Genomic DNA, 15,075 nt, shown 5'->3' with positions numbered 1-15,075 from the left:
TCATTCGCAGTACTTAGTCTTAGCCAGATTTTCTAGTTTTATTAGGGCAGGAATTCAGCCCACATTGAGAACAGTGCTGGCCGTAAATGACTTTGCGGATTCATCCCGGACCAACGGGGGCAGCATCGAGCTGTTGGTGTGTGAGACTCAGCAGTGGGCGCCTCTCCTCCTGGTGCCCCGGGAGTCGGGTCGGCTCTTTGGCGGAGCGGGTGGAAGTGGCGGGAAAGCGGCCGGGAACGGTAACCCCTAGTAACCGGGGGAGTGAGTGTGAGAGAGAGAGAGAGAGAGCCGGAGCGGCGGGCCCAGCGCAGCCTTCAGCTCGAGTAAGAGGGAGCGGGGCTCGGAGAGCCGGCCGGTATGTAAGAGGCTGCGCTGCCTACTGTGTGTCTGCGGGCGGATGGCCATGAGGTGAAGGCGGCCCCAGGATCTCATCCCCGTCCTCATCATGGCCGAGGAGCTGTTCTGTAAAAGCGCCGCCGTCCTAATCAAGTGTAAAGACTGTGAAGACAGGTGAGACCGAGAGGGACTTTCAGCAGCTCCTGTCAGAGATGCAGAATGACCGATTCCCTCCCCTCTTGCAACACCCTGAATAATTTTAAAGCTGCAGTGGTATTAAAACCGTTAGTGGTGCTTACAGTTAGACACGATCCTGATAAGTTCTTAAACTGCTCTTCCCCGGTGGTATCCAGGTACAGGTGGCGGCCGCCCTCCCGCCTACTTTTAGGCAGCAGCTCCCCCGCGGGTTCAGAGAGAGGTGTTTAGCGTTCACGGAACTCTGGTCTAGAAAGCACATTTTTTTCGTCTAATCTGCCAGTTTTAGAATGGGCTTCGGTTTGTTGACCAATGTTTGTATTTATAGATTTGCGTTTATAAACTTTTGTTGTCCTTGATTAGTTAATTCATGTGAAAGAAAGCAACGACTTCAAATAGCCAGCCAGATCCTGTTGTAGTTAAAAAACGCTGTAAGCCATGCAATCGTTGTGTAAAAATGACTAGAAATTTGCAGTTTTGATTTGCAGTTCAACTCTTGAAGTGTTCAGTAAAAGGATTAGATTTCGCTTGTATTGCGATTTGATTTATTTGAATGCCTATTTATATAATTTTGATACCTTCTTGCGATTCATTGTTTATGTTTCAATGAGTTGTGCCTTATCAATTAAATTTATTCACGCTTTTTGTAGTTTGAAGGGGAAAGTTTTGACAACTGGACAGTCCCTTCGGTAACCTGCCTAGCCTTGATTTAACTGCTGGTCAGGTAAACTTTATGACCTGATTGTAATGCTGTCAAGAAGAATAAATGGTTGCAGGAGTTCCAGTTTCCTGTTTGTTGACACACTATTGTAAGGTTGGACTTCATGATCTGTTAAACTCTGCTTGGATTGCATACAAAAATATGGAACTCTTAGAAACTGGAGAGCAAACAAACTTGCCATGCAATTAAGATGCAGATGGTAACTTTTGTGATTTAGATCAGCGTTATCTTTGAAAGTAGCAAACTTTGTGGATAAATGTTAAAGGAGGAACTGAGAAGGAATATAATACAGATTGTCCTGCTTGAGTTTTGTGATTTACCTATATCTTTTTATTGTTATGATTTTGCTCCAGGTAAATGCATATAGAATCTTAGAATAGTACAAACAAAAGGAGATAATTGGCCCTCTCACTTGTGCTGGCTATTTCAAAAACAATCAGGTTATTTCATCTCATCAGCTCTTTCTGCATTTCTCAGCGATCTTTTTCTCCTTCTGATAGCCAATTTCCTAAGTTTTATATTGCAAGCATTAAAGAGATAATACTTATCCCTTCTTGCGCTCTGTTCTCTATACAGTATTATAGCACAGAAGCAGGACATTCAACCCAAATGGACTTGACCTGTGTTTATATTCCACACTTTCCTCTTCATCTAACCCTAAAGGCCATTCAACTCCTGACCTCGTTAAGCCTTAGTCCAAAAAATGGACAAAAGAGTTGAACATGAGGTGAGAATGCCTGCCATTGACATCAAGGCAATGTTTGACCAAGTATCCCTTTGACACTTGGTCAAGGAATCCTAGCAAAACTGGAGTGAATGGGAATCGGGGGCAAACTCCGGTTGGATAAATATTTGGCACAAAGGAAGGAAGATGTTTGGTTGTTGGAGGTCAGTCATCGCAGTTCCAGGCCATCAGTGCAGGAGTTCCTTAGGGTCATGTCCAGGCCCAACCACCTTGAGCAGCTTGATCAGGGACTTTTCTTCCAACTCTTTTAATTAATGACCTTTCCGGCATCATAAGGTCAGAAGTGGGTAGTTGATGCAAATGGTTACACAATGCCAAGCACCATTGTGACTCCTCAGATACTAATGCAGTCTTTGCCTGTATGCAGCAAGGCCTGGGCAGTATTCAGGCTTGGACTGAAAAGTGGCAAGTAACATGCATGCCACTCAAATGCCAGACAATGACATTCGCCAACAAGAGAGAATATAGCCATTTCCATTTAATATTTGGTTGCATTACCACCATTGAGTCCCCCATTAATCAACATCCTAGGGTTATCATTGACCAGAAACTGAACTGGACCAATAGAAATGCTGTGGCTACAAGTGCAGGTCAGAGGCTGGGCATTTGTGTTGAGTAATTCATTTCCTGACTCTTCAAAATCTATCCACCATTTACAAGGCATAAGTCAGGAGTGTGATGGAGTCTACTTGCCTCAATGAGTGCAACCCCCAACAACACTCGAAGCTAGATACCATCCAGAGAAAAGCAGTCCACTTCATTGACACACGATCCATCACTTTCAACATCCACTCCTTCCACCACTTACAGATAGCAGCAGTTATGTGTACCTTCAGCAAGATGCATTTAACCAACTCATCAGGGCTCCTTCATCAGCACCTTCCAAACCTGTGACTTCTACATCTAGAACAAAGGTAGCAGACATATGGGAAACCATCACCCCTAGGTTCTGTCCAAGTCACTTGTCATCCTGACTTGAAACTATATATCATTGTTCTTTCACTGCTGCTGGGTTAAAATTCTAACACCCTCTCCCTAACATCACTGTGGATATTCCTACGTCAAGTGGACTGCAGCAGTAGCTCATTACCACCTTGTCAAGGGTAGTTAGGGATGGGCAATAAAATATTGGCCTAGCCAGTGATGCCCATGAAAGAATAAAAGTAAATAAATCTTTCTGGTTCTTCCTCCCCCATGCCTTTATATAGCTGCCTCTTAAATGCTCCAGAATGCTTAGGACATCAAAGTTCTTGCATTCAGTTTTTTGGGAAGAATGTTTTTACTTTCTTAATTTTATTCATTTTGTTTTATAATTGCTTTTTTTTTTAAACCTCTTCCAATGTATTTCTGGCCAACCCACCCCCCCCGCGCCAATATTTTATTCTCCTTAAACTTGAGGTCATCCAAAACTTTGCTGCCCACGTCGTTACTTGCTCCAAGTCCTGTTCAGCCATCACCCCTTTGAGTGTGTGGGGCTGTCAGTCTGGCGCATGGCCAAAGCCATCCAAGACCTTAGGACGGTCGTGCTCAGCCCCGAAAGTGCACGCGAGCCGGAGGCGGCTCAGGTGTGCAGTGGGATCTCGTCCGAGCGTTCCCCTGTTCGGACGGAATTCCACATTGGCCCGAAGCGTATACCCCCTTCCCCAGATCAGGCGCCCCACAGCATGAGCCGTCTCGCGGAAATGTCCTCCGTGCCTTTTTCCAACATGCGGAGGCGTTTCCTGTATAGGCTGCTGCTACACACCTTCCACTAGCGCATCCTCGCCCGTCGCCCGGATACAAATTGGCAGGCCTTGTTGCCGCCAGGCGGCGGAGGTCCCCAAAGGAGGTCGCTCTACGAAGGGATCTCCCCCAATTACATCGGGGACCTGAGCTGGAGGCTGCTGCACGCAGTGGTGCCGTACAACCGTAGGATTCACTGGTTCACGAGCTCCCGAGACTGCCCTTTCTGTGGCCTCGTGGAGTCCGTGGACCACGTCTATGTTTCGTGTTATAGATTGCACACCCTTTTTGATTTTCTGAAGAGTCTTTTATTGATGTTTTGTTTGCACTTCAGTCCCACGCTCCTGATCTATGGACACCTGGTGCGGAGAGGGGAGGTTCGGGATGCCAGCCTTCTCGTGAACCTGTTCCTGGGCCTGGCGAGACGTGCCATCAACAGGTCCAGGCAGTGAGCGATCGAGGGGGGCCGTCCACCCTGACCGTCTGCCCCTCTACTGCGGCTACGTTCGCAGGTGGGTGTCCCTGGAGAGGGAGCACTCAGTATCCATGGGCACAGTCTACGCCTTCCGCGCCCGTTGGGCACCACAGGGGCTGAGGTGCGTTATAGACCCCGACAATCACATTTTGATTTGACGCGTCTCAAGTTACCTTTGTACTTTTTTGTATCTGTTCGGGCTGTTCCCCCTCCTTTTGGGGAGCTGCCTCCTTTTTCTTTGCCCTAACGTAATTTGAGTTGTTTACTTGGTTTGACCGAAAAATAGGGCCATCACTCCTTTACTCGCTGGCCTACTTTGGGTGTTGGGCAAGCAATCTCTTGATTTTAAACTGTCCTTTGTTTTCAAGCCCCTCTATGGCCTTGATCCTTCCTTCCTTATCCCTGTAATCATCAATCCCATAATTAAAAGCATGGCTTTTAAAGCTTAATTTAAAGCATGGCTTTAAATTAAGGGGTGGTAGTTATAGGACGGATGTCAGGGGTAGGTTCTTTACCCAGAGGGTGGTGAGGGATTGGAATGCCCTGCCTGCTGCAGTTGTAAATGCGCCTAGTTTGGGGGCGTTTAAGAGATCCGTGGATAGGTTTATGGACGAAAAGGGATTGGTTTAGGTTAGTGGGTCATTGTTTTGTAACTGGTCGGCGCAACATCGTGGGCCGAAGGGCCTGTTCTGCGCTGTAATGTTCTATGTTCTATGTTCTATAACCTCCCAAGACATCTATGTTCCCTAATATTGAGCATCCTCGATTTTAGTTACTCCACTTTTGTTGTTGTGCCTTCAGCTGCCTAGGCTCGAGGTTCTGGAATATGTTTGCTAAACCTCTCCACCTGTCTTTCTCCATTAATGCGCGCTCCTTTGATCAAGCTTTTGGCATTTTGCCCAAATATTGCTTATGTGGTTGAGTGCCAAATTTTGCTTTACAATGCTCCTCTGAAATGCCTTTATTTTGTTATAGGCACAAGTTGCTGTTGTAATATTTCTGTCATTTTACTTTACAGTATTAAATGAAGAAGAATTAGATTATTTGTAGGTAATTAATTACTTTGAGTCTTGATATCCTTGGTCACAAAAATGGAACAGTCAGTTTCATCTTCATAGTGGCTGTTTGCATTTCAAAAAATTAACATGTTTGAATGGTTGGAGCTATGGAATTTATGACGCATATATAATGAAACTTAATTTTTGAATTTGGTAATTCAGCATTCATTTTAACGTGTAGTTAATATTACCTGCAAGTACCATTTCCATTGTGCCCATTCTTACACCCCCCCCCACATTTATATTTTTTCTATTTCTTTAATATTATGCATTTTAAAACCAATTTTCTTGTCTTTCCCTTTTCAAGACTGCTTTTCTGGATGTTGGCTAACTGACTTCAGATGTATTGTAATTGAGCTCAATACTCTGATTGAAATGCTCTCTTCCAGCAAGCATCATTGGATAGTAATCAGAGGCTAGTAAGCCACAAAGTGAATTTTAGTGCCCTCTACATAATTGTGAATTTGAGATCTTTCTGGCCTGTATTGTTCAGCTAAATTGACTGAACTGTTGTATTTTTTGTGTTAAATATGGAAAACTAGGGTATGAATCTTTGATCTGTTGCCAGTTCTTTTGTTTCTTTAGTCAACTGACCAAGAAATGAGAGAAACTTAATGGATGTGTCTAAGAGACATTACTCAAGATGGATTGGTACATTGTATTAATATACAAGTATCCTACAAAATATCAAGTTATCTGTTTGCCTGACTGCACGTTAAGTACTTGATTTTGGCTGTTCTATTGGGAGGCGAGCTGAACAAAGGTTACACGTTTCCACACAGAATGAAAGACAGAAAATTTCTAATTCTAGTTTCTACTGTATGTCTAAGTGTGGCTGGCTTGTTATGTGATATTGGCAAGTAAAAGAGCAGTGTGGTGGCACATTGGTTAGCTGTGCTGGGTTTAATTCCAGCCTAGGGAAACTGTGTGGAATTTACATGTTCTCCCCATGTCTGCATGGGTTTCCCTGGGTGCTGCTGTTTTCTTTCGTAGTGAAAAAGAATTGCAGGTTAGGTGGATTGGCCATGTTAAGTTGCCCCTTAGTGTTCAAAGATATGTAGGTTATGTGGATTAGCTATGGTAAATGCGTGGGGTTACAGGGATAGGGCGGAGAAGAGGGTCTGGGTAAGATGCTCTTTCAGAAAGTCAGTGCAGAATCAATGATCCAAATGGCCTCTTCTGCACTGTAGGGATTCTGTGATTTGGAATTAAATTACCATTTGCTGTTATTGACATACTAGAATAGTTAAAGATATTGGCAAACCAATCAATCTTGGGGGAACAAATAAAGTATGTGAAAACTCAAAGTAGTAAGTACTCTACTAAGAAGTAGGAAGTCTTCCAGGTGTTTAAAGGATGCCAAGGGTGATTATGATTATTGGGTTTCCTTTCCTTGCAATGTGCAAATTTTTTTTTAATGCTTGTACATTCAGTAATGGAATAGTTGCAGTTATCCAAAATACAAACATGAACAGGACTTGAATTTTAGCTAATGGTTTAGTCCCATCACTTAATTTCATCTCAAAACATTTTCTGTAAAGGGTGGTTGTGCTTTGGTGAAATGTATAAAGCTGTTGTGGATATTGGCAAAACAGTATTTGCTGTGTTTTGATCCTAGCTGATATTATTGGACAATGAGATCCCAGGATGGAATCAGCTTGGTAGATCCTAACTTTCATTTTTTGTTTAAATACATGATGAACAGATTTGAAGGACTGCTGAAGAATTTTTATTGAAAGAATAAAACATTTATTAAATTTAACTCGAATACCTATTCCTTCACCCAGCTATACCTTTATAGATGTATACAGATTTGAAAGGAAAGCATAAGTTACAAAATCTTTCTTGTACTCTAATGTTCACAGTAAGTATATTTTCCATGTAAAGCAATAGGCAACCAGTGGTCAGACATACTGAACTCTGAAATGAAATGACAGACACTTCCCAATATAATTTCTGTGGATTTCTCATCAATACCCCTCAGATGCTTGTCGCACTGCGAGTCTCACAGGATCTCTGATTGTCACACAAGGGTTTCCAATCTCTGCTCTTGAAGAACATGCCTTGAAATCATCTTCTTGACAATACTTTCTCTTTGATGTCTTCACCAATGGTCTGCCTCCTGGGAATAGCAGAGCAATTGAACAACTTCTTTGGCTCTGTCTTCACAGAGGAAGGCACAAATAAGGAATCAAGGGTCTGATGACAAGGCTGAATTAAAAGAAATTAGTATTACTAGAAAAGTAATGTTCGAAAAATGAATGAGATTGAAAGTTAATAAATTCCGTAGGCTTGATAATCTAAGTCCCAGGTTACTAAAGGAGGTGGCTGTGGAAACGGTGAATGCGTTGGTTGTCACCTTCCAAAATTCTGGAACATTGGACAGTTTGGAGGGTGGCAAATGTCACCCCACTATTTTAGAAAAGGGAGAAAACTGGGAATTGCAGGCTGGTTAGCCTAATGTCAGTGGTAGGGAAAATGCTAGAGTCTATTATAAAGGATGTGATAGCAGGACACTTAGAAAATATCAAAGGGATTTGACGGAGTTAGCGTGGATTTATGAAAGAGAAATCATGTTTGACAAACGTCCTGGAGTTTTTTGAGGTCATAACTGGTGGAATAGATAAGGGTGTACCACTGGATGTGGTGTATTTGGATTTTCTGAAAGCTTTTGATAAAGTCTCATAAGAGGTTAGTGTGCAAATTAAAGCACATAGGATTGTGGGTAATATATTAACATGGATTGAGAATTGGTTAGCAGACAGGAAACAGAGTAGGGAATAAATAGGTCTTTTTCAGAGTGCTGGACAGTGACTAGTGGGACGCCGCAGGGATCAGTTCTTGAGCCCCAGCTATTCATATTATATATCAATGATTTGGATGAGGGAAATAAAAGCAATATTTCCAAGTTTGCTGATGTCACAAAATTTACTGAGAAGCTGAGTGATGAGGAAGATGTTAAGAGGCTTCAATGTGATTTGGACAAATTGAGTGAATGGGCAAATACATGACAGATGTGGTAATAACATGGATAAATTTGAAGTTATCCACTTCTGACAGAACAAAATAGCAGAGTATTATTTAAATGGTGAAAGAGTGGGAAATGTTGACGTACAAAGGGACCTGGGTGTCCTAGTACATCAGTTTCTGAAAATAAATATGCAGGTACAGCAGCAGTTAAGAAAGCAAATTTTTTTTGCAAATATAGGAGCAAGGGTGTCTTATTGTAGCTGTACAGGGCCTTGATGCGACCACACCTGGATTATTGTGGTCCCCTTATCTAAGTCAGGGTATACTTGCCATAGAGGGAGCACAGCGAAGATTCATTGGACTAATTCTTGAGCTGGCAGGAGTGTTATATGAGATAGATAGGGTCAACTGGGCCTGTATTCACTGTAGTGTAGAAGAACAAGAGGGGATCCCTTTGAAACATATAAAATTCTGACAGGACTGGTCAAACTGGTTACAAAGATGTTGCTTCCTCTAGCTGGAGAGTCTAGAACAAGGTATCACAGTCCCAGGATAAAATGTAGGCCATTTAGATCTGAGTTGAGGAGAAACATCTTCACTACCAGTGTAGTGAACCTGTGGAATTCTCTACCACAGAGACTGTGGAGGCCAACTCACTTATTCTATTTAAGAAGGAAATAGCTTGCAGGAAGCCAGATATCTGAGGCGTTCAATTGGTTGTTGACTATTAATGTAGCATGTGAGGCAATGGTGTTCTTTTGGCATGATTGAGTACCTGAGAGATTATGTGAAATCTTGAATGCAAATGGTATTCAGGGTACAGGAATGGTAGAAGAAGAGGTTGAAACCTAGAAGCAAAGGCATATAGAAAATAGGGCCTTCGAGCTTGCTCCATACATGATCATAGAACCATAGAAAATTACAGCTCAGAAGCAAGCTTTTTGGCCCTTCTTGTCTGTGCCAAACCATTTTTTTGCCTAGTCCCACTGACCTGCACTTGAACCATATCCCTCCACACCCCTCTTATCCATGAACCCATCCAAGTTTTTCTTAAATGTTAAAAGTGACCCCGCATTTACCACTTTATCCGGCAGCTCATTCCACACTCCCACCACTCTCTGTGTGAAGAAGCTCCCCCTAATATTCCCTTTAAACTTTTCTCCTTTCACTCTTAACCCATGCCCTTTTTTTTTCTCTCCCCTATCCTCTGGAAAAAGCCTGCTTGCATTCACTCTATCTATACCCATCAAAACCTTATACACCTCTATCAAAATCTCCCCTCATTCTTCTACACTCCAGGGAATAAAGTCCTAACCTATTCAATCTCTCTCTCTCTCTAACTCAGCTATATACATTTCTAGACTGTAATAGTTTCAAGGGGTATGGGGAGAGCACTAGGATATGGTGTTGAGATAAAGGATCAGCCATGATCATGTATGGAGCAGGCTCAAAGGCCCTATTTTCTACATGTCTTTGTTTCAAGGTTTCAACCTTTTCTTCCACCATTCCTGTACCCTGAATACCATTTGCATTCAAGATTTCACATAATCTCTCAGGTACTCAATCATGCCAACAGAACACCATTGCCTCACATGCTATATTAATAGTCACCAACCAATTGAACACCTCAGATATCTGGCTTCCTGCAAGCCAACATATTCAGGTCTACACCTTGCAGCCCTGTCTTTAACTGGAAACCACTCTCTACTCTCTCTTTGCACCAGATTCCTGTTCTTTGTTCCTTTGACTCCTGGAACACCATTCAGTTTCATTCCTTGGTTTCTGGGACTTTCCCTGGGGCTTGCTTTCTGAGCCTCTGCATTGTCCTGCCTCCACTGGCAGAACCCGTGGAATGCTCCTTGCCTCTGGGTTATCATTTCAAACTTGTGTTTCTGCCTTTCTGTGTGGGCCCCGAGGTGTAAGTAACAGCTTAATTTTTCATCTAAACCTTGTATTGACTTTAACATCTCAAAACTTTCATTACAATGCAGGTATTTAAACCCACCTACAGACTTGCAGGCACCTTTTTTAAAAACATGAAGCTAAAACTGAAGTTTCTTAGCACAAATACGGAAAGACAAATTAAGCTTAAACTTAAAGCTACACTTTATTTCTAATACCCACAAAGACAAATATAAATTAATTGAGCTAACTGTATTTCCTAACAGCTGGAGAGAACTTCAGTTCAGAACTATGTCAGTAACTAATGTGGGAAATGCACTAGATGGGAACACAGACTGAAAGGGTATTATGAAATTACTTGTATAGCCATTTAAATTTTGAATAGCTTAAGGTTTTATTTCTTGGGTTGCAGGAATTCATCAGGATAGTTTCCTCGGCCCAACCGTCTTCTACTTCAATAGTGATTTCCTGTTCATCTCAATCAGAAGTGGGAATGTTCACTAATGATTGCACAATGTTCAGTACTATTTGCAACTTCAAGACCTGGATAACTTACAAGCTTGGGCTAATAAGTGATGGGTAACCTTCGTGCCGTATAGTTGCCAGGCATGACTATTTCCAACAAGTGAAAATCTAACTGTCTCCCTTTAATATTTATAGCATCGGTGCATCCATTACCGTCAATTTCCTAGGGGTTGCCATTGGCTAGGAACTAAACTGGACCAATCATAGTGGCTGTGAGCGCAGGCCTAGGGCTGGGTGCTCGGTGGCAAATAACTCACGTCATTACTCCCCAGAGCGTGTCCATCTTCTACAAGTTACAAGTCAGGCATGTTTTAAAAACACTAAAGCTTGACATAATCCAGGCAATGAAGCCCACTTAATTGACACTCTGCCCCTCACTTTACACAATCACTTCCTCCACCACTGATGTACAGTGCCAGCAATGTGTCCCTTGTACAAGATGCACTCTTAACAACTCATCAATGCTCCTTCAACAATATCTACCAAACCGACAATCTCTAGCACCTAGAAGGATGAGAACTGCATTTGAACACCACCACCTGCACATTCCTCTCCTAGTCCTACACCATCTGACTTGTTTCATCAATGACTTCCTGTTCATTTCAGTCAGATGTTCACTAATTGTGCAATGTTCAGTACCATTTGCAACTGGACAACTTTCAATCTTGCTTCATCCCTTTACTAATGTTTGGTCAAAATCCTAGAACTCCTTTTCTAGTAGCGTTGCTGGTGTACATGCACCATTTTTATCTATATTCTTCCATCATTTGTTGCTCATCCCTAATTGTCCTTGAACTGAGTCGTTTGCTAGGCCATTTGAACGTATAGTTAAGTGTCAACTGCATTGCTGCGGATCTGGAGTCACGTGCAGATCTGGCAGCGTGGTAGCACGGCTGCCTCACAGTGCCAAGGACCAGTTGATTCATGGCTTAGCTCACTGTCTGTGCGGTGTCTGCATGATGTCCCCGTGTCTGCGTGGGTTTCCTCTGGGTGAAAGTTGTTCCCTCCCACAATCCAAAAGTCGTGCTGGTTAGGTGCATTGGCCGAAATTGATCCATGCTAAGTTCTTCCTCAGTGTACCCAAACAGGTGCAGGAGTGTGGCGACTGGGGCAATTTTCACAATAAGCCTACTTGTGACACTAATAAATAAACTTCAAAGGCTTTAGTTAGACCAGATCGTTGAGGGTGGCAGATTTCCTTTCCTAACAAATTAGTGAATTAGATAGGTTGTTACAACAGAAAAATGGTTCTGTGGTCATCTTTATTGAGACTAGCTTTATGTTCCAGATTTAAATTCCACCAGCTGCTGTGTTGGATTTGAATCCCTATCCTCAGAGCCTGTGCCTATAGATTACTAACCCAGTGATATTACCATTATGCTACCATTTTTCCCTGAACAATAGCAGTTCAAGAAGGTCACTCGTAACCTCAAAGGTAACTAGTGTGGAGCAACAAGTGCTGACCTTGCCAGAAACTGTCACACTCTGTAAAGAATTAGAAAAATGCGTTGAGGACACTAAAGCGAGTTGTAAACCCATGTAAAATGGCTGGAGTAAGCTATTTTGTTAATACTGATGTAATCTGTATCTTGCTGGCTAAATGTTAGAGTCAATTTGCTCACCCTACTTCTGAGAATTCAAAAATCCTGCTAAAGGATGCAGGCTTGGGTGGCGATGAATAAAGCCAGGCAAATAGAAGAGATTACTACATATGGTGAAATCTTTTAAATGTTTCGGAGGATGCTGTTACATCATGTTGTAAGACTTCCATTGACACGTGATTGGTAATTGTCATGGATTGAAACATATGGGATGAAGACAGAATTATTTTTCCTCTTTCTTTAGACCTGGTGTTATAGTCTTGTTGCAATACTTGAACCAGAAGGATTGTTATAGAAAATCGTGGAGAAATGAGTAGACTTGGCTCCCAGAAATCAAAGTGACTGAAAGATAATGGTGGAGAATTTGCCAGTGACGAGTTCGGAGATGTGTGAAAGCATGCATACTTTGGTAGAAAGTTGGACTCGGTGAAAAGAATTGTGTGATAACTGATTCAATGCAACAGAATTTTAGCTGATCAACCACTCTGTAATGGATGATCACCTCAAAAATTCACTTAGGATGGTTGGTATATATAGCCCCTATCAATAGTTTATGGGCAAAATCCCAACTTACCTTATGTGCTGTGCCATAGTCCTCCTTCCCCAGAAGGTACTACAATTCATTTCTTCTGTACATTTGAATGTCTTGCAAACAGGGAGTCAGGTTTTCATCAAGGCTGAAGACTTGTAAAGTTAAAGCGCATGGGTTTGCGGGTAAGTGTCCTGAGATGAATAGAAAGCTGGTTAGCAGACATAAAGCAAGAGTTAGAATTAATGGGTCTTTTTCCACTTGGCAGGCAGTGACTAGTGGAGTACTGCAGGGATCTGTTCTAGGACCCCAACTGTTCACGTTATATATTAATAACTTGGATGAGGGAACTAAATGTATTATCTTCAGATTTGCAGATGATACAAATTTGGGTGGGAGAGCGAGCTGAGGAGGATGCAGAAATGCTTCAGCATGGATTGGACAGGCAGTGTGAGTGAACATATGCATGGTAGATGCAGTATAATGTGGATAAATATGAGGCAATCCTCTTTGGTAGCAAAAGTGGGGAAAGCATTATTTGAAAAGGTTTAAGAGGTAATTCTACATATAAATATAAACAAACACCTGTAATGATTTGCTCAAGTTCTATCCTTCAGCGCTGCTTTTCAGGATTAGAACACCCAGTGGCTGTTAGACACATATTCATCCTCCCAACTTGTAAAGAATGTAATGTGCTATGTCATTTTGACTTCCCTTTCCCAACCACACTGCCTATCAGATGGAGTTTACCATTTTAAAACAAAAAACTACTGGGAAACAGGTTGAGATTTCCCATACTTGCCTCAGGTAAGATCCTCGGTATTATGTATTGAGAGAATGATACTCAGGAACACTCAATAAATGAATGTAAATTTATTGTGATGTGTGTTCTCTCATACCTGCTGCTTCTCTATTTCCCAGTTGACATTGTATACATGACTAAGCAGGGCTTTACATTGAGCCAAAAAGGACAAATATATTACAATTTCTCCTTTCACATAAGCTGAATGTCTCCAAACCAAGTTCAACATGAACAACAATCCATGGGTTAGTTAGTATTATAAATTTTGGAGGTTGTCTCTTCTGGAATGGTTGACAGCAAATCTTTGGTGTTTTCATCTTTACATTGATGAGAACCTCTTGATATTTTCATCTTCACACTGATATCAGCGGCATAAGCATGGGAACTTGAGGTTGTCTCTGCAAAGTTGAGATGTTGACTTCTTCAGAGGTGTTTGGAGGTGTGGGGATCGTAGAAAAGTCCTGACTTGGTAAGGCTGAACTGAAATCTGTGTTCCAATTTTAGCGGATCTGTTTTTCCAGCCAGTAATTGGTCTGCATATCTTGTCCAGATAATGTCATCTGCCATCTGGATAGTATAACAGACAGGTCCAGTTTGCACAGGGGCTGTGGCAGGAATCCATTTCTCCCCTCAGCATTAATCTGAGCTAATACTCTCTGTCCCTGCAAAACTCTCTACTTAACTTTATTTTCATGCTATTCCATTTGTGTTTGTTGTTGTTCTTGCACAATCTCCTTGGTTTTTGGACATTTTAGAAGATCAAATGCAGAATGCAGCTGCCTTTTCATCATGAGTAATGCAGAAGAGGTCTTGGTCATGGCATTTATGGTGTTCTAGGTTTCTGATCATACACAGGAAGAACGTGTTCTAGCTTTTTCTTCAGTCTCCAGATCAAATCCAGCCACCAGAAATAATCTCCTGCTATTCCTTCATGAGGAGATGAGATCCTGTTCAGATGTAAAGGTTCGCAATAGACACCCCCAGACGCTGAAAGATGCCCCAGTAAGAACAGGATATGGTGCTCCACTCATCGACAGTTCCGACGTGCCGCAGTGAAAAACTGCATCGACCTCCTCAGAAGACAAACACGGAACACGGTGGACAGAGTACTCTTCGTCATCCAGTACTTCCCTGGAGCGGAAAAGCTACAACATCTTCTCTGAAGCCTTCAACGTGTCATTGAAGATGAACATCTCACCAAGGCCATCCCCACATCCCTACTTGTCTTCAAACAACCGCATAACCTCAAATAGGCCATTGTCCGCAGCAAACTACCCAGTCTTCAGGAGAACAGTGACCACGACACCACACAACCCTGTCACAGCAACCTCTGCAAGATGTGCCGGATCATCAACACGGATGCCATCATCTCACGTGAGAACACATTACCAGGTACACAGTACATAATCTTGCATCTTGGCCAACATTGTCTACCTGATATGCTGCAGGAAAGGTTGTCCCGAGACATGGTACATTGGGGAACCCATGCGGATG

At 42.4% G+C, this 15,075-nt stretch overlaps 1 protein-coding gene across 2 annotated transcripts in view; it reads left to right on the top strand.

Moving 5' to 3' along the window:
- The first annotated feature begins 283 nt into the window (after positions 1-283).
- LOC145343029 (spindle assembly abnormal protein 6 homolog) overlaps positions 284-15,075 on the top strand; it is a 66,760-nt gene continuing 51,968 nt past the window's right edge. For both annotated transcript variants that reach the window (XM_080188772.1, XM_080188771.1), the window contains exon 1: positions 284-510. In XM_080188772.1, the coding sequence (XP_080044898.1) occupies positions 446-510 (65 nt within the window). In that variant the 5' untranslated portion in view covers positions 284-445. The remainder of the gene's footprint in view (positions 511-15,075) is intronic.

This window comes from Carcharhinus amblyrhynchos, chromosome 5 (genome assembly GCF_965287045.1).
Source record: "Carcharhinus amblyrhynchos chromosome 5, sCarAmb.v2.hapA, whole genome shotgun sequence".
NCBI lineage: Eukaryota > Metazoa > Chordata > Chondrichthyes > Carcharhiniformes > Carcharhinidae > Carcharhinus > Carcharhinus amblyrhynchos.
This window is presented reverse-complemented; position numbering and strand designations above follow the sequence as displayed.